The following is a 25,269-nucleotide window of genomic DNA, read 5'->3' as shown; positions in this document are numbered from 1 at the left end:
TTATGTTCTTTTCATCAAGATATTCAATAAAAATTTTGAAAAATACTGGAGAAGACAATTATATTGTAATATCTATTTTCTATGCTTATTAGAATAAAATTAAAATATGTCAAATTATATTTTATATATATATATATATAATAAAATATGATTTGACATATATATATATATATATATATATATATATATATATACTGTTTTCCGCATTTTTTATTTATTTTGCAGGTTTATCAAATATATGAAGAAATGTTTTCACTCGAAGAATATCCGCTTCCGCCCACTCAACTGCCCATGCATATCACAGCTGACAAACTTTTCATCGGTGACATGACACTAAGCCGGAAAAATTGCAGCGCGCATCAGGACTTCAATTTGTTGGTGCTTAGAGAACAGAAAAGAGTGTTGAAAAGTCTAATGCAGTGTGTTAAAATGAATTGGATGTCAATACTTGTATGTTTATTCATGTACTATATCATTGAATACTTTTGATTAGTATTCTGTTTTTGATTAATTAATTATATTGTGATTAATTTAATATAAGGTTGGTGGTTCCGGTTGCGGGAAAAGCAGCGTGGTTCGTCTACTCGCCGCTTTAACAGGTCAGAAGCTGAGGTCGATTGCTCTGAATTCTGCAATGGACACGACAGAGATATTAGGTGGCTTCGAACAGGTAAGTGACAACGTGAAATAAACAAATTTTTTTAACGTTAATGTTTGATTATCAATGTTTGAAATACGCAATATCACTTTTATTATTTATTTAATAAAAAGATGAACATATAATACATATATAATTATATATTACACATATCTTTATTTCAAATATGTGAACAGGATTTTATATACATTTAAGTATAATGCATGCTTTCTCTTTTGGCAAGGATAAAATTTATGCTTGCATAATTCATATAATTTAGTATGTCATTTCGCATACTTCGCTGTCGATTTACAGCGATGTTTTGGTTTTTTAGGCACCGTTCTCTTAAAAATGTTCTTAATAATATACTTTGAAACCTGATGAAATTGTTTAGAATAATTCGTTCGAGTGTTTTAGCTTTCAAGAAATTTCAAAAAATCGATTTTAGCAATTTTAAAATATTTGCTATTAAAAAATAAAGGGAATCATATATATAAGAATGTGAAAAAGTTGCATTAACATAATTTTGAATATATATATATTTTATATGCACACACATTAAATATGTCTTAAAACACAAAAAAGAAAACACAGAAATTTTACAATACAAAAATTTTAAATTGATCTCAATTTATATATTATTATCATTTTATATATGATCTATTTAGAAATAAAATAAATAATTATAAATAAACTATCATAATAAATTAAAATAACATCATTAATTAATATATAATATAAAATATATTAATGTGTTTTATATATATATATATATATATATATATATATATATATATAATGTAAATGTAATATATTTTTATAATAATGTTTTGCAATATATCGAACACACATATTAAATACATAATAGAGACAGCGACATTTCTGACACATCTGTGTACTTTTAACACATCTTTTTGAATATTCTTTCTTATAATTTCTTGCTACTAATCGATATGGATTATGTCTTTTTGGCATTGCATTTATAAAATTACGATAAAAAATTTCGATCTTGTTCTATCTTTTTTACACGCTTCTTAATAATTTACATTAACATACATAATTTACATTCAACATTTATTAAACGTACCTAAAAACAAAATATTTAGTATAATTAATTGACTTGTATTTAAGCAGTATTCTCTGCGCGCTGCTTTCACATCTCCGATGAATAAGAAGGAAAATTAGCGAGGATATCACACATAATTTTAATAAACGTTGATACTCGCCACATAATATTATGCTGCACTCGTTTTCAAACACATAATACTTTATATTACATTGATATGCTTTTTGCAATACAATAAGAAACAATTTCTATACTAATATTTTTAATATACTTTGATACACATATGTCATAATTATGTTAATAATGAATATTTTTTTATAATTTTGAATGAAATTTCAACACAATTTTAATTTATATTGATTTTTTATCAGATTTATATAATATAAACATGTTAAGAAAGATGTTATGCTCTATCAGATTCCACATTCAAAAATTTTAAATATCTTTCTTCTGATTGAAATGTGCTTAATTTATATTTTTAGAAAATCATTTGTTTCGATTCCGATTTGCTAACTGCGACGATATAATATGATTTACTCTGATGAATAACTTTTACAATTTTTTACATAAAATTAAACAAGATTCTTGTATATTCTTGTAATTAAAAGTTGTATTTTTAATTTTTATGAAATATTATCTACTTGTTTTAAAAAATTAAGTGACAAATTTGTCAATTTTAAATTCGAATAACTGACTTTTGATTGTTCTTAATATTATAACTCTTCTGCTCTCTTTCTCTTTTTTTCTTGATTTTTCACATTTCAAAAATTTGTAATTTTTTAATATGTTCTCTGTTATCGTATTAATTAATATCATAATTTCTTGAGGAATGTGACTTCAGAACTATTCGTCTTTTTTACAAGAAAGTGATGAAATATTCCAATATTTGAGATATACAAGTGCTTTCCGTATATTTTTTAGCCTTAAATATAACGTAAAATTTATGAATTTAAAATATGAGACAAATTAACAATTGCGGACAATTATTAACAAAGGTACAATTAGTAGAGAACTTCAAGGAAACTGGGACAATTGTTCATATTTACATTTATATTGGCCGTAATTATTGGCTCAGTTTGTCATTTGTAAAATAAATGACTGATTTCTCTGTCTTCTTATTCTCGTTCTTCTTAATCTCTTTCATCTGTATAAAACAAAAATGTTGAAGTGTAACGCACAATTAGGTCGGCGGGATGCTGATGCATCGTGCGATTGCAACGGGTGCAATCTCTATAATGTTGCGTAGAAAATATATATGTAATTCAATATATATGCTGTTTTGTTTCGAAAAGATTGAGTCCCCATAGATGAAGAAGTTCACGCAACAACCACTTTCGTCAACACGCAGTGAGACTGTGCATTTTATCATTATGTACATTTAATTAGTGCACTTACTGGAACTATTTAAACGAAGGAATTATAAATCTTTTCCTGCTAGTTAATACTTTCTACTTCTCGCGTTGTACTTCTCTGCCTTGCCAGATATTCGTTTTGTTTTGTATAGTTGAAAAAGCAGATCGCGAATTACGTAAAATTATCTAGTATCTCCAAGTTATCGCGTGTGTGTGTGTACCGCTTTGTGTATATACATTATATATTTTTTTCTCTATTAGTGACAGCACAATGACACAATAAGACTAGGACGTTTATAAGCAATCACAGATACATTTAGATGATGCCCGATGGACTATATTTTTTTCCTTTCCAATTTGTTACATTTTTTTTTTTCTTTTAAGTTTTACCACAACGTGAAATATCGGCGAAGAAAAGGAAATTTAATTTCGATTTATATCGGATAAAGTTCGGGCTTTAAAATAGCATGTAATGATAAATAATTGTACTTTCATATATTTAGCGTATATATCATCCAGAATTTAAATTTAAATTGCATTGCTAATTACATATGAGCGACAGTTAAAATAAATTTAATTTTTTATTATTTAATTACCAATTATTTATATACTGGATTATAATATAATTTAAATTTAATCTAAAATTTTTAATATAATATTTTCTAAAATATCGTGAATGAATTGATTTATGCTTTGCGATAAAAATTGCAAAGAATTGCCGGAAAGAATTTTAATTATGAATCTGTGATAAATGGAATTCATATCTTCCATTTATATGGAAAAACAATTATATTATTGTTCAGATGAAAACAATGATGTTTAGATTGTTTTAACTGACGATTTTGGACGTAACAATTGTGTAAATTGATATATACATAAATACAAATTTTATGAAAAAAGTCAGTCTGTTAATTGTTTTTAAATCTATTTTATATACGTATTATAAAAGTAAATGTGCATACCAAGTCCTCAATGACTACATTTCTTAACAAAGTTTAAGATGCATTATTTGTATAATTAATTTTAACAATACCTTGATGTATTCTTGCTTTTTTGATATCGCATAAAATATATCCATAGAAGTTAAATTTATAATTTTAATTATAACGAATTCATTCTTTAATTTTATCTTGACCGTTTATGAAATTTAATCTTTATTTATTTTTACTTTAAAAATTCTATGAATGTAAAATGTACGGATATTCCCAAACATAATTGTAGTTGTGATATTTTCACTGAATATTAATTCTCATTATTAAAAAATGTTAGGGTATTTGCGGGTATTCGACTTATTTGATTTCGGCTTATGGACAATATATGTGTAACATCTGATTGGAGTAATGCTTCGGAAGAGGATTAGGGAGGACTTTTTCCTGAAAATTCTATTTCTTTTTCTTCATTTTTACAATTACTTTTACATAGTAATCGATTAACTTTGTGCTTTTTGGTTCGATGTTGATTAAAGTTGTTTATTCGCTAGGCAAGTCACTACTCGTCGGACTCATTTGCAGATCGTTTAATTCCGCCGGTGGTGGTAACAGGAGGCTCGGTCTCCTAGAGAATTCTTCTTCGTAAAGACTAGAAGTACTCTTCGGTCTTGAAGTGAGACTCCAAGGATCGGGTGGTATCACGATAGAATCATCCTGTAATTGATAATTTTCTATCTAGTATTATTTGGATAAAATACATTACATGACAAAAATTATAAAAATTGAAAGAAGAAGAGACGTTAAAGATAATTACTGTAAGTGATATTTAAGCGATGGCGACTTTTCAAGTCGTTAAAGATCGATCTTTAAGCAATTAAGCGAACACTGCGATAAGTTTTCGTGATCATTCGGACGAATGTCGTACCATCAGTAAGTGTTTGGCAGTTGGTGGCAGGGGTGGTTTTAAGAGCGCCACATCAGTAAGATTACATCCCGGCGGTGCAGCCGGCGCCGCTAGGGGCGGATCCGGCGGCGAGGGGAGGTTCATCGGCGCCTCGTATCGGGGTAGCTGAACATTCTGCATCGGGCTGGTCGCCGCGGATCCGAGGATCCACCGTGCTATGCTCTCGCAGCAGCCACAACACACGTCTGACATCCCCTGTCGCAGCCCCCGGTGCAGGGTGAGGAACAGAACCGGGTTTACGAAAGCGTGTACGTACGCGATGTGCAGGGTCACCTGGTACAACAAACCGCGGAATCCAGTGATTTAGATGCGGTGTACAGTAGCACGGTGCAAGCATAAATCTATAGTCTAATCCAAAATTGCACAGTGGCGTTACTTAATAAAGTAAAGAGTAGAAATCGCTCAAGGAAGCAATATTTTTTTTTTAAAGCATGAAAATAAAATTATAGTGATATCAGTAGTTCAACAACATACAAGATCAATAAAAAATATTAATTCAATTATTTATATATACAGCTCTGATTCTATTAAAATTTCTATTCTTTTAAATTAAGAAAAGATTATATTTAAGAGAACGCAAAACACGTGCTATAGGTAAAATTTTTTTACATTGAAAAATGTCGGAGTTTATATGCATCATGAGAAGAATAGCCTTTCTTTTTTAAATTACACTTTTCATCATCGCGGTTTTTGTTTTGTCAAAAACCTGTAAATTTATTGCACATCGGGAAGATAAAATGCGACTATTTCGTGCATCTGCTACGACGGTACATCAGCAAAACCGCCACGGTGATGTCTTTGAATCACTCGACGAGTTTTTCGATGGAGACTTTTCTCTCTCGAAAATTTATATTCTCGTGAAAAGAACTCTTCGAAGGAACTCTGCTCGGTGGCTGCGAATTCGCTCGAGCGATTCACGTACAACTCTGTATCGGCACGGTCGAGCAAGTTGCGATTTCATGTTTTCTCGCCAAGTTTTCGCATTTGTTCCCATCGGAACTCTGTATTGTTACCGGAAAACTAAATTCGCTTGACAATTCGCTTTGTTGTGTCTCTCGGAATGTGTTGCAAATACTGCGTCATGAATTATAACGATTAAGAAAGGGTGTGTGAATACGGATAAAAAAGGATGCGATTTATATTTATTTATATCGCTGCCAGACGATTAACTTCGACTTTTTTAATTTCGATCATGATTATTACTTGCTACTTGCATGACGTCAGCTGTACTCATTTATATTTACAATGATTATTTATGTAAACTGCCGACGATCATTTCTGGTAAATGTGTCTTTTAAAATTAATAAGGAAACTTCACTCGCGGGATGAATAAAACAACATAAAACAACGTGACATATATAACTGGCGTTTTTATAGAGACAAAATTTAATCTGCAAGCGTGCGGCGAGCATTCATACACAGGGTTATTAATATTCGCACTGATATCGCAAGTGTGCACAAATGCAATTACGAATGAGATAAGTAATGGCCGGAAGTTATATTTGTGGGGACATAAATACGATAGTGTCTGAATTTCATAGAAGTAGCATTAACGCGAACGCAGATACAAACTTCCCATTATCTCGTCGCAGCACTCTATACATTCTAATTACCTCATAGCCAGTAGGATTTCCTATGACGGGATGGTGTACCAGAGTAACGAAAAACAATGGTCCCCAGAATATAACGTACGCCGCTGTTATGACCAGGAACATTTTCACCCGCTGCACACCTTCACGTTCCATCCTCCTGAGGTAGTTCCTCATTTTCCGGTGCTCCTCGATGGCACCCGTTCTCTGAAATGTCGATAGACGTCGTTTCTGAATAATTTTAGATCTTTTTATGCCTCACTCTTATGGCACTCTCTTCCTTCTTTCATTTTCATCTTGCTTTGCATATATGTCTAAGCTTGCATTTGTGAGTGTACACACATGAGAAATGTTCATATCCGAAAAGAATTTATGTCCTTGTATACGCACGAATATTAACAGTGATATTTAAAACGCGATTTTTAAAAATAAAACATTAATTTATTATTTAAATAATCAAATAAAAATATCATTTTTGTTAAGATTAATTTTCATAATTTTCGAATTTTTGATATATATAGAAATAAGCTCTCTGCGTTGAAAATTATTACTTACCTTTGGTGTCGTACCATTTCTCGTATCACCATCCTCGGTTGCAAGCGCATTCGTTGCACCCTGATGTCCTCCCGTTACATTAACGAGCGTTGTGACGAGACCAGCTACTCGCACCTGGATATAAAACATATAATCGTATTTTACATAAATATATTATATATAATAGAAAAAATTTAATTTTAAACGAGTAATATTTTTTTTAAGTGGATAAAATTTTTAAACAGAAAAATTTCTTTTCCTGTGAGAGAAAACGCTATGAAAACGCTATTAATCGAATTTTGAATTCCAACTTGATATATATTTTATATTCATATATTTTATCAATTTTGGGGGAGAAACTATAGTTTTATACATTTTGGCTGTACATATAATTGATATTATCGCTTACCGCTTCGACGTTAGCCTTTGTCAGATCTCTATGTAATTTTCTCAAATGAAAGAGCGTGAGTGCTACGCAAATGATGTTGATGACAATCCAGAGAACATTGAGTATGTAGTGGCGAAAAGGGCCATGTACTAATGGACAACCAGGCGCATTGTGGCCGCTCTCCGTGTTTGCCGCTAAGGCGCCGCTAAGGAATGTCGGTCCCAGATTGATCGTTATGCTGGCAAACCAGATCATGAAGGTGCCAAAGAGCACACACTGCAAACAACGAAAGATTATTTTCAAAATATCTTATTAATTTCACGTTCTTGTTCTTCCCAAGTTTTTCGAACACAAGACATTACTTGCGTTGACTAATAACATTTCACGAATTGCGCTTGCGGTTTAATAAAAGTTTTTTAATTAAAGAGTTTTCGAAGTTTTTTTTATATAAAGAAAATTAAGCTTTATTTGAAAAATACAGAAGCAATTTTGAAACAGACATTACTTTTTGCATGTCTTTCTTACAAATTATTATAATATTTTCATACTTTTTTCTAAGATAAGAAAAATATATATTGGGTTTCTTTGGTAGTTATTTTAGTACATAGAAAACAAACTGTCTTTCAGACTGTAATTAAAATTAAAATCCTCGATAAATAATCTCTTAACTTTGTAAATTCGAATAAGTGTTAGCTTTCAATTTAATTATTTGATTAACGCTGACAATTTATATAAATAAATTCTACAGATAAAGGTAAATTTAAATTTACAATTTAAATCAAACACAGTGCTTAATTTGATGATTTCTTACAAAATCAGGATGTTTATACGTAATTATACATTTATTTGTACAGCATAAAACAAAATTAGTGAAAATATCGGAAAACCATCAATCATAACAAATTGTGATCGTAAATTTTTAGAAAACAGATATCCACAGGCTTCACAAGATTTCATAAATATTCATTCGATCAAACATGGTCTCGTTTAGAATCGTGATTGGACAGTCTAACGAGTTTACGATATAATCCGTTTTGTCTTCATTTAATCCGATTGTCTTCATTTAACTCTAAATCCTGACACATCTATGCAATTCTGTAATCCACAATTGATCCGTCGTCGCAAAGGATAGAAACTGTTATTGAGCTAAGTTTTTAAATATTAAATATCCGAAGGAAATACGAGGAATTTAACATTTTTTTTTTTAAACAAAAATATTAAATAAAATTATTACACATTTTTTAACTTTTAACACATTTTACTTTTTAATAATTATATATATTGTTTTTACAGTTTAATAAAATTTCATATATTTCATTCTATTCTTTTAAATTATTTAAAGTTAAAATTGTATAGTTTATCCATTTGCAAGTTAAAAATTTAACTTATGAAAAGCTTTAATAAACTATGTATATAAATGAAAAATCTTAAAATAATTAAAATCGAGGCTGAGTAGAATGTATAACATAAGTGACATTTAGAATTATTATAGAAATTATTAGAATGTAACATTTGTAACTGAAATTTTGTAATTGAAATTGCAATTTTCTTTCAAAAGATTTTTATATCATATATGTTTAACGACATCATATATGTTTAACCATCATTAGAATCCTTGCTGTTGCTAAAGCGAGTCGAGTGTCAGTAGACGTACAAGTTATTGCGTTAAATTAATTTGGAGCTATGACTGTTACTACATGCGCACAGGGAAGCCAAGTCGTTAAGGAATTAATTGCGCTAATTTACTGTCTCGGGTCGTACGATAATGATATAGAGTTTCTCATAAGATCTAGATTGAATTTTGAGGTGCGGCATGAATTTGGAGATAATTTTTACTTAATGGCAAAGCATTCTTTGTCGCAACTTTTAAATTCTTAATTAAATGCATTGCTGCGTAAGTGAGTGAGTGGAATTGAAATACAATTCGTTCAAAGTTGAATGAGAAATTGAATAAAAATTTGAAACATTTTTAATAATTTATATTAAGAAAATTAAACGAGCCATATGATACTTAAAACATTATTTTTTATTTTGCTTTATTGGTAAATATGTTTTAAGCGTTAATTACGCTTAAAACGTAAATTAAAAAATTTGATGTCAAAATCTGCTACGAAATTGATTGAAAAAAATTTTTCTTTTTTAAGCATCGATGAAATCGTTTCATGATTTATCATAATCTATTAAGAAGATTTCGTATGTCTGATCCAGATTGTGCGTTTAACGTTTTTTCTACGGCGCGATTAATTTTCCTTTGAAAAATCTGGTTCAATCCGACAGCTCTCGTTTCGACATGTCTATGCTATGACGCGAACGGTTTGCACCGCAATTACTCATTGCTAAATTCGCTATCACAACGCTGCGGTTAGGTGGAAATTTTGGAGAGAGAAATGAGAGATGAACGACCGCAGTCTATGTTAGCCAAAGTCACGCGGTTTATATACGTCACAATTCTGATTCAATATCCTGTTATAAACAAGCCGAGCTAGATTAATTTGAATTAACACAAATTCAAAGTAAGTGTCTATTCGATTAAATGAATCCTCTAGAAATTCTATGGCGTAGAGATGTAATATCAAATGTAGGTTCCAGAGAGGCTTGAAAAGATTAACGAGATTAAAAGTTACAAATAGTCGTAAATTGGAAGAGCTGAGTGCTGAGAGCTAAGAGATAAGTTGAAACTTAATTGTTAAGATTCGGGGATTGAAAGTTACGTACGCATAAACCAACATTCTCGGTTATATCTTGCTATATATTTGCGCAACTTACGGAAATAAGCATTGTAAACAGAAAGTACGGATCGTGTTAGCTTTAGGGGTATACGCGCTATAATTCTTACCTGGGGTGAATCCATCAGCAAGGGAGCGGTCAGATCGGCCTCCTCCTCGCTCTCTGGGAATACCGGGCTGTCGTTTAGCACGGTCGTTAGCATATTTACCGTGGAAACGGTCACCAGTAACAGAAAGGCGGTCTCTACCAGGGAGCACTTGTTAACGGGCTGACAATTCAATATACTGGAGCCTAGGGGCAACAATATAGCAGCCCTCGCGCAATCCACCATGGCTTGGTGGAATAACAGTCCCTGGGACCACCTGTGAATCCCGGGATAAATATACGTCAACACATTCGCTATTCTCTCCGTTTCGCCAAACCTCCCTGATCCAAGAGCTGTTGCTGTATCTTATAGGATACACTCAATTTCATTGCCGCACAGATAGGCGATCTCTCGTTTGCGGTTAAATTGTATTTGAAATAAAGAATTCGTATGAATGCAAATAAGGCATTTTTTAAATCATCAAATTTTTTAGGAACATTCTAATTTTTGTTTCATAATTAAATTTTACGTACTTCTATCTAATCTTTAACTTTTTTTCGCGAAAAATATACACATACGATATACATTTACTTGCAATCTTAAATGATATACCCCTATTCGTTAAGGGAAGTCAACTTTAAATCGATAACAGAATATGTTCCTAAAGTTCCATCTCACGTTTGGGAACACTTCGCAATTTGTCACGTGCGCCAAGTGTCACATGTTTCAAGTATCGATCAGACAATATTTTGTTTACACGCAAGCATATAGCATCGAGACTTTATTCGGTAAACAGCACGTGACGGTTATCGAGCTGCAATATAGCTTCCTGTTCACGTACTGAAATAAAGTTTAACAAGTCAGGATACTCTTACGTGAGATTGAAATAAATTCACGTACGATACGAGGCTGAACTTGCCCTTAGCTTATAAATTTTATTCGAAAGTATGAGACGTCGCAATAAAGCAAATTTGTTTTCGTTTATTGCGACGACGTGTCCCTCTTGAACGAACATGCCGAACGTCACGAGGTGGATGAAATAGCATGCGAAATAAAAATGTGAAAAATGTTTTTCATATTGCAAAATATCCTTTCTCGCTATTTGCAAGAAATTTACAGTCGTGTGATTTTTGCACGCGCAATATGCTCGTAAGAATGCCCGATTGTATCTTGTATATCGAACGTGTCATAACGAGAGAATTTCCGGCATTATTCCCGGATTAATCTGTGCAAAGCACGGGGGGTCATAAAGCGCCGTTCTTCGGTGGATTATTATCGCTTCGTACCTGCGCAGCTGTCGCTTCGCCAGTATCAACGTCATGAGGATGATATTCGCCCCCATCCCCAATGCACCGAGGCTAAATATCACGGTGGCCTCGGTCACACCGCCGGGATGACACTGGAACACCTTGGTGGCGTTGGACGTGACATTCCCGGAAGCGCCGATGCCGAATCTCAGATTAGCTCCGATCATCGCTACCGCTGAACCTGCACAATAGAATCGTCTAATTTAGTCATCGCTGCCGAACGTACATTCGAATTCAGTAATATCTATTGAAGTTGCGAAAAGCGATTCTGAAATCTCGAATTCATTTGAATCGGCTTGCCATCCGACCGAACATAATCCGATTTCAATACACGAATCTTCAAAGTTAATAAATGGTATAAAATATAACAAAATGGAATGTGCAAAATTATCAATATATATAAAAATGTTAGATAAAAATTTTAATGATTGATATAATTTCACGGGATATGCTATAGTACGAAGTCAGAAATTCATCATTACTAAAACGTTAGAAATTGTTATTGATCAAAGGTGTAAGAATCTCAGGTATTTCCATTTTCCGCTAAATTTCGAGCCATGTTTCCGGTTGAAGTCCAGTTACTCCAATAGGTCTTGATGATTCTCCTCACTTTATGTGTAACTAGAGGTTGAACACTTAATTAAATTTCTAATATTGTCTCAGTAATTATGGAATAACAGAAACGATGTTTGTCGACAATTTATATTAATTTGGTTGATATAATTTGGTTGTATTAATTTGGTTGTATTAATTTGGTCATCATTTTGATATCATGTTGTCAATGGCATGATATCTCGAAATTCTATTGTCAGAGTTATTATCTTACATTAATTATCTAATTTAATAAATGTTATTTGGAATACGTAAAACCATAAAACTTCACTTTTTTACTAATAGGTTGATGCAAATTAAAAATTAAATTGCTAAACGTTTTTATGAAGTAATTTATAATTTATAATATTATTTCATCTATTTTGTGAGAAAAAAACAATTTTTATAAAACAATTTTATTTCTTTAGCTATCAATCAATCGTGAATTTTAAACAGTATTATAAAACAGGCGTCATTATATTCGTTTTGAGATAGTCACATCTCTATTTTAGTTCCAATTTAGTGCCTTCGTCAATTTTCCTAACAATCTTCTAACATTTTTCACTTAAATTAATTTCGCCGAGCACGATATCTCTAGGTATTTCGGAGAAGAGGCGTGAAATACCAATCCGGGTGAACGCGATATCGGCTGTTTATTCTTTCGCCGGGATTCAGTTGCGCGCGCATTTTGTTGAAAGAAGTGAGGAAGTGAGGAAATAAGAGAGAGTAATACAGCGAGTATATCCGAAGTTTACAGATTTTACAGATATCTATACCTGAAAACGTACAATATGTGTCGGAACTATCGCACTTTTCTTCACTCACAGGTCCGCAGCTTCCTTTTGTCAATCGATTTTTCATTATCAGAAATGTCACGATATCTAAAGTTGAATTATAAGAGAGAAAAAAGCTTTTTTTATTTCTATCTTCTAAACAGGCACGGAAATTTTATCATTTATTTATTTCTTTATTCAATATCTATAAATGTTCCTCTGTTATTTATTTATACAAAAACAAATTTATGGAAGATCAAGGCAATGTGAATAGGCAATTATTGTTATATACTAATATCTATATGTTATATATTTAATATCTACTAGAAAATATCTTTTCGTCGTTATGTAAAAATAAATAAGCGAAAGATAGAACATGAACCGAGCCAAACGAATTTCCAGCAAAGTGCTTGGCTTGCGAGAATCTCATCTCTTATCATTCAATGAAGGTTTCCTCGACGTATATATTCCGGGAGGCACTGTGCTTTGAAGCACTTACCGCGGGATCACATATCCCTTTCTCTTCCTTCGGGCAAAATCATTCGGTTCTCGTTTACCAGAATAAACGCAAGCGCACGTTGACTTCGAAGCGTCTCGTTGTTTTCGCGCATACACGACCCATATTCCAATTCCGCATTAAACCGAAAGAGATACCGTACGACAAGTGTCAACCGGAGGGAGAGAAAGGGAGAGAGGAAGAGAGGGGTGCATGGAGAGAAAAAGAAACAGCTTCAACTTTATTCGACCTATAAAAAGTCGGTCGTTGTCAGACTCCGGGAAAACTGCAATAGCTATCGATGTACAGCCAGGCTAGCGAAATTAAGCAGCATCCGATACGAACTAATTCGATTTCAGTACTGTTGTAGTTAATTGTGTTAGGAACTAGGAAGGTGAGAAGAGAAAATATCCTCTGTCGCCTATTGACGCGTACTCTTCGTCAAAGGTTCGCTTGCGATGCTTTGTTCAATGTTGTATCCGATTTTCTTAATTTTAGAGCTACTTAAACTTTCCCAGAAAGTTTCGTCATCGCGAGCTCCTTTCCCTTGACTTTTGATGAAATTTTATTTTTTGAGACGAAACTATTATTTCTGGCAATTATATATGAAATCCGACTGATTGAATTTTTTTTTTAACGATTAAGAAAAATAGCAATGACAAACAATGTTCTCTCTTTCTTTAGAGATAGAGAAAAATGAAATATATCTGCCATTAAGTTCATAGCTTCTTGTAGATATAAAGCTTTGTCATGGCATCTTGAAAGCGTCTTCGACGTCACTACTTTTTCGATTTCAGAATGACTGGGAGTTGCTTGGCAATCGGTCGATGCGAGTCTTCCCTTTTAGCTATTGATCGTGGCAAAAAGTTTTACTGATTCGATGCCAAAAAAGACGACGACGAATCTCTCCTGGTGTACTATTACCAGAAAGTATACTACCGATGCTTCTTTTATCTGTCGATCGTTAAGCTGTGAGCGAATTGACATCATTATTGAATTGATATCCGGTCGACTTATAAATCCCTATCGATCAGTTCCAGCCTCTTTGCAATACTCCTAGATTGTGAAGAGGCGAGGCGAAATATAGATAAATTGAAATATCGAAAAAGATCAAAGTGCCTCTTATACTTTTATTCTCAGACGAGGCAATTTGCACGGAAATAAAGCTCGATTAAACTCTCGATTAATTTTGTTAATTAGTTACGTTAATTAAATTTATATTAAAAACACGGAAACATATCTCTTTACATGATACGAGAGATACAAAATGAAAAAGAACAAGCTGGCAAAGTCATCATCTTTAATTGGAAATTTGCGATGATGGCTCGGGTCTCTTTTTCTAAAATAAATTAATTAATTAGAAATGATTTGAGCGACACGTAAAAACACGTCATTGATGGGAATCCAGAAGAAAGAAATGTTCCTGATTAAATCACGCCGAACAATGTGTGTTTTTCGATGCGTTTTCTTGTCGACCATCCCACGAATCGTGAATTTCCATCTGTTTGAGTTTTTTAACGAGCCGCGTCCAGGAAGCACTGGAAGGACATCTCATGCATATTTACGCGGGGATGACATAATTCAATTTTAGGGTCGTGGTACATCAGCGGCGCGATTCCCTCCGCCTAAACCGCCTCACAATTAACCTGCTGGGAAATTCGTCCTCCTGCGGACTAACCTTCGCCCGCAGCGGTCCAGAATCGCGGTTACGCTCGAAAGCACGAAATTACTTTTCGCATGTTTCAAAACTTAAATGTATATTCAGCCGGCGCCAGGACGAAGTTATCTCTCCTGGGAAAGTTTCCCCGTGGCGTTTCCCGTTTCGTCTTCGTGAGTTTTATCTTTGGTTATTTCAGAGTAAAGAGGCACACACGTAACGCCCATCTGCCGCAAGTGATATTGATATAAAAAAATTAGAAAAAGAATATGTTTATGTAGTGTCAGCGGTATCATTGAATCGTAAATTGTTCTCGATTTACGAAAAATTTTATTTCTGCATGTTATAATATTTTTTTTACAATGATTATGCTTTTAAAATTTATTTTTTAAGTTTTTATTTGTTTTAGAACACCGGATGAACATTTATTCAATGCAATGTATTTTAAATTAAATTCTATAATGAGTTATCTTATTAAAATATCTTTTGAGACGAAGATTTACATTTTATTCGTGAAAAATTAGGAAGGCGTCACACGCCTTCCTTTTATTATAATGCAAAAGTTATACAATAGCGGTAACGACTTCATCTTCAAGATGAAACTCTGTGAAAATTAAGATTTTTTTTTTCCAAAAATTGTTGAATTAAAAATACTATAAATTTGAATTGTATTTAGCACAGTACATCGATGCATCTTGATGAATTATGCAGATTTTAAAAAATGAGAAAAGAAATGAGAAAATCTTGTAGAATAAATGTTTTACAGAATAAGATATGGTCTTTGTGGTGAGAATTTAATCGCTTATAGTTCTGCAGCTATTTGCATATGCTAATTTCTCTGAAGTTTCGAAATATCTTAGTCTTGATAATGTTAGACATTACATTATCTTATCCGTTTAATTAACACGAATTTTGAATTAAATGAGACGTGTAATGTAACTTATTGTTCGTAATACTTGCCTATGTGATATGAATAATTAGATACGAGGATTACTTTCTTATTTTATATATAAAACTAAATTGTGAATCGTTGTACCTAATATTACATTCGTATGCAGAGATTTGATAGACGTGTGCAATAGAATATCGGTGATCAACACAAAGTCGTAGATTCTGATAGAAGCGAATGTGTGTGTGAATATGTGTAATTGGATTTAAAGCAATCCAATTAGGCAAATCTAAATAAATTCATTAAAATCTTGACGAGATTCCAGCATCGTTTCTTTTTTTTCTCTCTTTGTTTTCTCGCCTTCGATTTTCTCATCCTTGAAAATCGCAGTCGGCCGTAAGATTACTCTTTTTCTCTGGCTTGGACGGAAACCAATAACAATTTGAATATTTCGCGAAACGATACTTTGCATCTCGTAATTTACCGCAGTATAATTTCGCTGAGACTTGCATTGACTTATTCGACATTTTCCTTGTACTATCTTAAAATAACATTTAGCAAATATTATAATAAACGGAAAATTATTCCAAGTTATTTTAAAACTGTAACGTTTGGAATTTAGAAGCAAAAAAATATGAATATTTATAATGATGGATAAAACCACGATGATAATAATATCATTTAGAGATTAATGATAATAGGATAGGAAATGAAGACATTATTGAACTTGAAATTTATGTCGTGGATGAAGCTATGATTTACGATGAATGGGCAAATCACCGAGTCAAGCTTATTTAGTTGCTTGGCACAATTGAGCCTTGCTGTGTTATGTACAGGAGTTTATCGAGCTTGCTGTCCTTCGAGCATAATTTGGAAAATACATCACGCGCTCAAAGTTTGTTCCTCGCTGAGCGCGGTAACACGGGGCTGTAACAACCACCGGAAATCCGTGGTGGGCATGCTCCGCCATTGAAATCACAGGCGATTGTAGGATGCATTTTGATTATTCCGGTCTCGGGCGCGAGATTCCCGCGGCAATCACGTCGCGTGATTAATTAAATTTCGGGCCTTCTCGTGCACGTACGTACAAAGAGGCGGGGGGGGGGAGGGAAGGGAGGATCTGATCGAGGGTGCATCGGTAACGCTGAGGGAACATCATCAAAGATGTTAATTACGCGTCCTCACCGCAGAGGTAATTGGATCCCCACATGTTCCCCAGTGACTGAAAGTGGTTGGTAACGTATTCAGGATCGTTCGCCTTTAAGCGAGCACGACTTGCTGGGCACGATTATGCATGAATGCCGCATTCGGGGATGATTAATCTGTAAATGTAAACTTCCGCCGCATCTAATTCGCTTGTCACGCGTAAGACGACTGTGTGCACATCGACGTGTGATAAGTCGCAATTTGTGATAAATTACTTGCTTATTGGATATAAGATTTCTTAACTTTTTCTGCACTTTTGCTTCGAAAGAGAAATATAAGGTATTAAATTTTTCTAACATTTAATATTTTAAATATTTACATTGTAACGTAAACGCGATAGAAAATGAAAAAAATAAACATGATTTAAAAATCATAAGCAACGAAATTAAAATCATATTACAATAGGAAACTTAGAATTTTATTTCAAATTATGAATATCATAAATTTTTTTGACCGCAATTATTTAATTTAAATATGGATAATTCGATATGTACATATATGACATGATTTAAACGATATTTGAAGGGAAACGAACAACACAAAAATTCCTTGTTAAATTGCGCATTTCGAACAGTTTGTCCAGGTCGCCGATCGATCTTATCAAAAATCAATTTTGCCGGTGCAGTATTGTAAAGAAAATGTACGATATGATTCATCGAATTTCCTCCACCGCTCGTTTATCTTTGCGGGCGTTATCCTGAAAGTTTGACATTTAGAAGTCTGATAAAAATTTTCATCATACCTATTCTGAGAATGGATAGTAAATTTGTGAAAATATATTGAGCAATTATTATTTGCTTCTGAATATAATCTCGAATAAAGATTTATTTTTTTCTGAAGGGAACAGAAATAGTTTTTCAAATTGGACATGTAATTTCCTCGAAACAACAGATTTCCTTGTTTACAAAAGAAAAAAAGATTGTTATGTTCACAAATCGTGCCTTTATTTGCCTCTTGTCGAGCACTGATGCGAGCTAATCGATCATTGTCTGTCAACTTTAAGTTGGAAGCCTGGTCCGCTTTATCATCGAGCAGAACTACTGGCCGACGTTGTGTCTCTGAACTACTTATTAGCTTCGGAACCCCGAACTCACAAATCACAATCAAAGGGTATCCCGTCAGGACCCTGTTTGACCCTTGGTAGACAGAATCTATGGGCTCTATCGGGTTACCGCATAGTCGGGTTACAATTTTGGCAATGCATAAGAAGTTCACATTATACGTTAGAATACATTGTTCTATTAGATATTTCTCCTACTGAAAGACGTTGTTTTATCGATAATATTTTGATAAAATTATGAAGAATTAATAATGTTTTCCTTAACTATATAACATATATTTTTAATCTTGATATATACTTGTTAGAATAACTAACATTATACAATCTCAATTAATTTAGGATTTCTATAAATGTTAATTTTTTTACGTTGTATTATTTAAATTTATTTTAATATCCTCTGACATAAAATATTGTATAATATTTTGTTATACGCTTAATTTGTTATTTTCATTATATAATTCGTATACATAGAATATTTGATATTAACATGATATATTAAGCTACAAATTATTATGTTATTTTTTTATGAATAAAATTGCTCTTTGAATATATTATTTTAAAATATAACATATATTTGATACAAAATATAATTAACATAAAATTAGTATATTATATAGATAAGCTTGACAAAATAATCTGACCAGTAATTACACAATTTGTGTTAAAATCTGTTCTTGTTAAAATTTTTGTGTTAAATAATTTACATATTTATATGTAAATTTAACATTTGTCTACTATGTTAACTTAACAAATATAAAACCTTAACCTTAACAAATATAAAATGTAAAATTATTAAAATGATTTAGAAGAAATGTGTTAAAATAACACAATTCGTATGTATTTATTCAATAAATACATTAAAATTTACACACAAAAAATGTTGGTTTTACTCTATAACAGAAGTGGGGATGACTTGTTATTATTCTTTGTGTGGTTTCGGCACAATCTCGAATTTTGGCGCGTCTCAACATGTTATTTTATCATAAAAATTATGTTAATTGTAACACACAAATTTCAAATTAACTTAACTTCAAATTAAGATCAAAAGTACATTTCTTTTTTGTTGAAATATTAACATAGTGTCGATGTCACTATTTAACACATCTATATTATGTTAAATTAACACAAAATTTTGAGTGGACCGTTTGGGACGTGCGATTTATATTAAATTCAACACATTTTTTCCAACAATGTATTTAAACCTAATCTTTCGAAAACATCGCATCGCATAATGATTTACGAAAAGCAAAAATTTAACTTGATTCGAGGTTGATAGGTGAACATAAACGATAGATGAAATATAAACGAAGATTTAAAAAAGAAAAAAAAAAATAAAATTCTCTTCGAAAAATGACAATCCAAAAATGGTTGCCTGTTATCGATATCGAAATCACACTTTTGCCACGTTTTTCTAGTATTACAGTGGAAAATGGAATTTCGTAGGTATAGAACGGCATCGACCTTTGTTTAAGAACCTATTTTCCGAGACAGTGACTGCGGCTTGCGAGGAATCTATAAAATCTCGACACAAAAATTCTCATCGCCTTTGCCGCTTCCTGATGGTTGCCGTCGCATAAACCATCGCTATGGCTGCAGTATATAGCTATCGCAATAGCTACTCACAACTATAAATAAATGGAGCGTTCGATATCTCTGCTGCTGTAGGATTATCTTCATGTATGGATACACAATCAGGTTTCAGTCGAATGAACGGCTATTCGATGATCACTATTTTCCGTAAAGAAGCTATTAACTTTTGCTCAATACCAATGAGAAAAAATATTTTGTGCTACTATCTCATAATATATATATGTATATTCAAGTATTTATACTCATAAGAAGCAGGATGTATTTTAAACACATTTATTTTATTTTTTAATTTTGTCAATTTTATATACACATTTTATGTATACACTCCATTTATTTAATAGATCTTATCCATATGATTATTTTAATTTCTTATTTCTCTTCTCTTTTATTTATATACATTTCTTTTCACAATATAATATATGCTAAGATAGCAATTCTGTATTGCTTACATAGAGTCATGTTGTCCCAAGCTCGCAATTTACGTTGTTGCGATCAAAGTTTTTAAGTAAATACAGATACTCCTTATCTGATACATATTCGAATACAACAAATCAACTCGGAGATCTCGTCGTCAAAGCTCGATTGATCCTTTAACCAAAAACTCTTCCCAGTAATCTTCATCTCCATGTCTTGCCGAAACATGAACCGGTATCTTTTCCTGCTCTTCTCCCTTTCGCCATCTTTCTTCCGCCTTGTCATTGTAATCCGCCCTCCGGCTCCTTTCGTGGAAATCCCTTCTATCCTCCACTAGTCCCTCTCACTCGTAAAATTTATTCCAACAAGTTCGGACTTTTGAGAAACGGCGAATATTTTAGCCTCGTGGAATTCAAAATATTATTCCGGTGACTTCAGACGAGGTAATTCCGTGGGAATGCTCCCGTTGTCTCGCGACGAGCTGACTTCTCAGTACACCGAGGCTGACCCATGATAGAAATTCATTGTCCACCTGCCTGGACGATAGAATCCCCGCGCAAGCGGCTTTATTTAAAATTTAAAGGACGACCGTGCTACCAGGAAGAACTCGAGTACCATTTTGTGAAGGGTACGCAATTCTGAAATGCGCTCTGGTTTCTCTTCCTTGGGTTCCTTGCGTAAGGGAGAACAACAATGCATGTGCTTTACCTCTATCTCTTAAACTCAATGTGACTTCTTTGTACCGTTTTTTTTTCCATTTCTTTATAAGGCATGGGTATGTGGAAGTGACACATTAACTTTGTAGATTAAGAAATTTCTTTTACACTAAATCAAAGGATGTGAATTACACAAAACGTCAGGTTTTATTAAAAAAGAAAATTAAAACAGAGAATTAAAATATATATGTCATTAATGTATATCATTTTTATGATAAAATAGCTATTAAAATAATTTATCAAATTTCCAGTATACAGGTTTTGTAATCAATTATAAAAAAATTAGTCTCTTTATATTAAACAGTATGTTTTTGTACATATTTTTTTAGATGTAAACAATCACATTCTCGCGTTAAATATTAATAAATTGTAATCTGCGTATGTAAACTTTGCATACGTATTTCTACAATATCTGAATTTTTTAACATTTTTCGAAAAAGACCGTATCTGTCTGGAATGTTATCATGACTGATTCACTGAACTGCATAAGCGGCACTTTCGTATGATAAATGTGAGAGATCTCGTCTTTATTCATTTCGGTTATGCCGATTTTCTGAATCCCTGAGTTTTCGCAGCGAAAGTCGTGCTTCGCGGGAAATTTTTCTCATGGCTAATGCCGCAAGATCGACTTCGCGGCGACGTTCTCGGGCGTGAACCCGCAATTTCGCGCCGCGTGAACATCTCGCGTTACGGCGTCAAATATTTGCGGAGAACTCACGGCTGACTCGACGCTCTCTGCGAGACGATCACACACCGTGGTTACCCTATAAAGCGCTTTCAAGCGTTGACCATGCAAATGGAACGTGCGAAGTATTCGTTAACTATCGGCATGTCGAATGTACAAAGCCCGATAATTGCTGCTATAATCTTCTCGTAAACTGATCTTGTCTGCGGGATCCCATTGGTTGTGCAGGTATTATGACAAAAATACGGCTGGTTTATTATTACGCCGCATGTTGCGATAAACCTGGTTAAATTTCGCCAATATCGACTGCGACCATGATTTTTTTTTTACAGTCTCGTCTTTGTTACTGTAGGATTTAAATAACAATGCGATTAAAATCGTATAGTTTGCCTTAAGCAATCTTTTCTCTTTTGTATTCTACAGACTGCACTTTAAGTTCATGACATTTTTCATTTTTAGTTATAGAATCTTTGATAAAGTTCAAATTTTTCTTTAGTAAAAATGTTTTATATTGTTAACTAGTATATACATAAATTTATTAATTTGTATTAAGATACAGTATCTTTGTAAATTTATAAGAGAAGTTTTATGAAATATTTTATTTGTACATGTACTGTTCTTTGAAGTTAATTAAATTGTAAAAAATGTCCTAATATCAGTCCTAAGTAAGTACAAATTAAAACTTTTTTTAAATTTTTGTTAAGAAAATACTGATTTTAAATCAGTCAAAAGTTCTACAAGTGAAAGCAAGCATGATATTCTATTACATCGTTCTCGTTTTATTACATCGAATATTTCCTTCAAGCGCGTTTTAAGCGGAAGAAATGTTTCAGCAAATATATTTCTTGATAAATTGAGCAAAATTATGTAGTCATTTTACCGTTTAGTGCATCTTGTTCTCAGCATTTTAGAATACAGTAAAGTAAATGACTCTCCTTTCACCATATACTACGTGAGATCAATAAAACAGAAGTAAGAATATCATTTCTCATTTCTTTCTTTCTCTCTTATCTTTTTTCCGTTTATTTTATGGACATTATCAGATTTTATGCATTCGGAACGTTGATGTGAATTTATTACCAAATATGAAAGAAATTTTAACCATAAAATGGATTATATCTTAAGATACGTAAATCATAATTTTTCTATTGTCATTTTTTAACATCTTAAAGATTTATATTTTATCTAATAAATGTTAGAAATCCTGAAACAGCATAATCAAGTTAAAATTATGTACATATTTTATTCATATTATTCTAAGTGTGAAGTTGAATTATATGAGCGTTTTACTTTGCATTAAATTTGCAATTACGCCACGAGCGCAGTTAAGGGAACAAACAAAACGTGCAGATGCAATCTAATGCTAATAAGACTACCTTATGCAATATGCAACTAGAGGATATTTTATAAAAATTTGTCTTATCGAAAAATATCCTTTATATTCGTGATAAGGAAATAAAAAAGCTAGCCTTTTTGCCGCATATCATATTCTCTTATTTAAGCTCGAATAAGCTAATTATATTTGATAATTGGTTTTTTAATTATTCTTCTTCTTTCTTATTCTTTAATTATTCTACAAAAAGTTCAGAGTGAAATCCAAATTAATTTATCTAATATGTAGAATTAATTCATCTAATACTACTTGATAATACTTATTTTAAAAAAAGTAGCCATTAATGTTGTTTATATACTGATTTCAAAATCAATAGACGATATCAATACGATAGTTTAATGATTTAATTGTCATCTACTACATGAATTACAAAATACACGCTCTAGTATTTGCTTCTTCCTCATGTAATCTTGGCCTATGTTCAAGTTCAGCATTCCAGAAACGGATCTAATGTCCCAAAGGGAATGGGTAGAATAGCTAATGCAGAGACGATAATCCGCACACCATTGCCTCCCTATGGTCTAAAGTATAAGTCCGTTCACTTTTGCGGAAAGCCACGGGAATTTCCCTACACGTACGCACGCGCGCGTACGAATAAATTCGCATCGTAAAGAAAATGTCAGCATGATTTATTCTATTTGCGCTGAATGAAAAATTGTAAAGTGCTCCTAGGCAGATATATCACAGAATATGTATGGCATCATATGCGTTGAGCATATAATAAACGAGATATTTATGACTAACTTCTGTCAAAAAATATTACGCATTTTATCTGCAAAATGTATTTTATTTATAAATCGGTGTGTGTGTGTGTGTGTGTGTGTGTGTGTGTGTGTGTGTGTGTGTGTGTGTGTGTGTGTGTGTGTGTGTGTGTAAAATATACATTGCGGTATCTCACATTAATTTACATTTTCAGATAATTTGCATTTACTTATCATTAACTAAGATATCATCATTAAGAAATTCAAAGGGGGAATTTTATTTCTAACCATTTGTGAAACTTTTACGACTGAGCAGTCTAATCCGTGGGCCATTAGGATTGTACTTTTATCTAAGACTCACAAAATTGGGTTACCCAAATGGTCATTTTTCAGGCGAAATCCCCTCGAGCCGTAGATCTCGCGATTTACCGAACCTACTAAGTAAACAAGCTATTTTTCTTCGACCCAGAAATGGCGTAAAATTCTTTTTTTTTTTTTATTGCCCGATGGTCGCCAGCACATACAATATAGATTGAAGACAAAGAAAAATGCTGACGGTAATCACTTTCGCGATAACGAATTCTCACTGTCTATTACAGGCCGCTCATATACCAGGTTAAATACGTCTCGTATTACATGAAAAAAGAGGGAAGCTTTGTTGGTTGATTGAGAGCTTCAACGACGTAACCATTGTAACCCAATTTGCAAATGCATGAAAACATCACAGAGAAGTCGATAGAAGTTTCACGATAAATTAAGCGCTACTACATGCATTGTTCGAAACTGTTTTAACGTTTAATTTATTATTTCCCATTTTTACATATGTTAAATAGCTCCCCATAAAACGATTATTTCTATTCTTTTTCCGTCAGTTGCCTCAATTTAAACAGGGAGACAATATCCAATCGTGTTTAACGAAATAAAATTAAAACTCTGTATTCAAATTTTGCATTAAAATTCTGCATTAAAATTCTACATTCATATTTTCGATAATATTCTGGATTAAAATTACAGGATTGGATTAAAAAGCTTCGACACGAACGAAAAACTATTTGCGAAAATGCTAATCTCCCATGTGGCTCTTCTCTCATGTCTTAAACTCATGGAATTGAATTACGTTTCTATAAAACTATTTTGAGATCAAAGCCGGTTTCCGGTTTCCATTATCGAGGATGCATTGCAATTAATAAATTCATATAATAACTTATAAATTTTGTTTAAAACGTTTATATTTCCTAACGCCGCAGGCAATTCCGAATAAATGTCACGTGTAATTACGCACAATCGCGCTGTAATTTATCCTTGTCTATTCTAGTTTTAATTGCACGGAAATTTTTTACAACCACTCGCACATTATATTTAAATTATCTTGCAAAAAATAGAATGAAAAGATTTCACGATTATTACGTTGAATTTATGTAATTAAAAACAATTATAAAGAAGAAATAGAGCAAATAAAGCTCGTTTTTTTTTTTCTTTAACGGAAATATTTTGAAATGTATTTGTGAATAGTAAAAATA

At 32.5% G+C, this 25,269-nt stretch overlaps 2 protein-coding genes across 14 annotated transcripts in view; one reads left to right on the top strand and one right to left on the bottom strand.

Moving 5' to 3' along the window:
• Window positions 1-25,269, top strand: part of LOC105429192 (midasin) — an 89,858-nt gene that overhangs the window by 7,723 nt on the left and 56,866 nt on the right. The window contains exons 10-11 of the mRNA XM_011642013.3: window positions 226-450; window positions 542-670. Of these exons, the coding sequence (XP_011640315.3) occupies window positions 226-450; window positions 542-670 (354 nt within the window). The remainder of the gene's footprint in view (window positions 1-225; window positions 451-541; window positions 671-25,269) is intronic.
• LOC105429190 (uncharacterized) overlaps window positions 835-25,269 on the bottom strand; it is a 46,076-nt gene continuing 21,641 nt past the window's right edge. For 9 of the 13 annotated variants that reach the window (XM_089079957.1, XM_089079958.1, XM_011642008.2 and 6 more), the window contains 7 exons: window positions 11,558-11,759; window positions 10,296-10,548; window positions 7,481-7,735; window positions 7,093-7,206; window positions 6,562-6,744; window positions 4,910-5,221; window positions 835-4,698 (listed from right to left, as the gene is read on the bottom strand). In XM_089079957.1, coding sequence (XP_088936083.1) covers window positions 4,525-4,698; window positions 4,910-5,221; window positions 6,562-6,744; window positions 7,093-7,206; window positions 7,481-7,735; window positions 10,296-10,548; window positions 11,558-11,759 — 1,493 coding nt within the window. In that variant the 3' untranslated portion in view covers window positions 835-4,524. Of the gene's footprint in view, window positions 4,699-4,798; window positions 5,222-6,561; window positions 6,745-7,092; window positions 7,207-7,480; window positions 7,736-10,295; window positions 10,549-11,557; window positions 11,760-12,945; window positions 13,051-13,441; window positions 19,315-25,269 lie in introns of those variants that run through there. The other 4 variants (XM_011642003.2, XM_089079956.1, XR_016139928.1 and 1 more) reach the window with 4 other exon arrangements.

Source organism: Pogonomyrmex barbatus, unplaced genomic scaffold (assembly GCF_055798465.1).
Source record: "Pogonomyrmex barbatus isolate J1 unplaced genomic scaffold, ASM5579846v1 scaffold3, whole genome shotgun sequence".
NCBI lineage: Eukaryota > Metazoa > Arthropoda > Insecta > Hymenoptera > Formicidae > Pogonomyrmex > Pogonomyrmex barbatus.
This window is presented reverse-complemented; position numbering and strand designations above follow the sequence as displayed.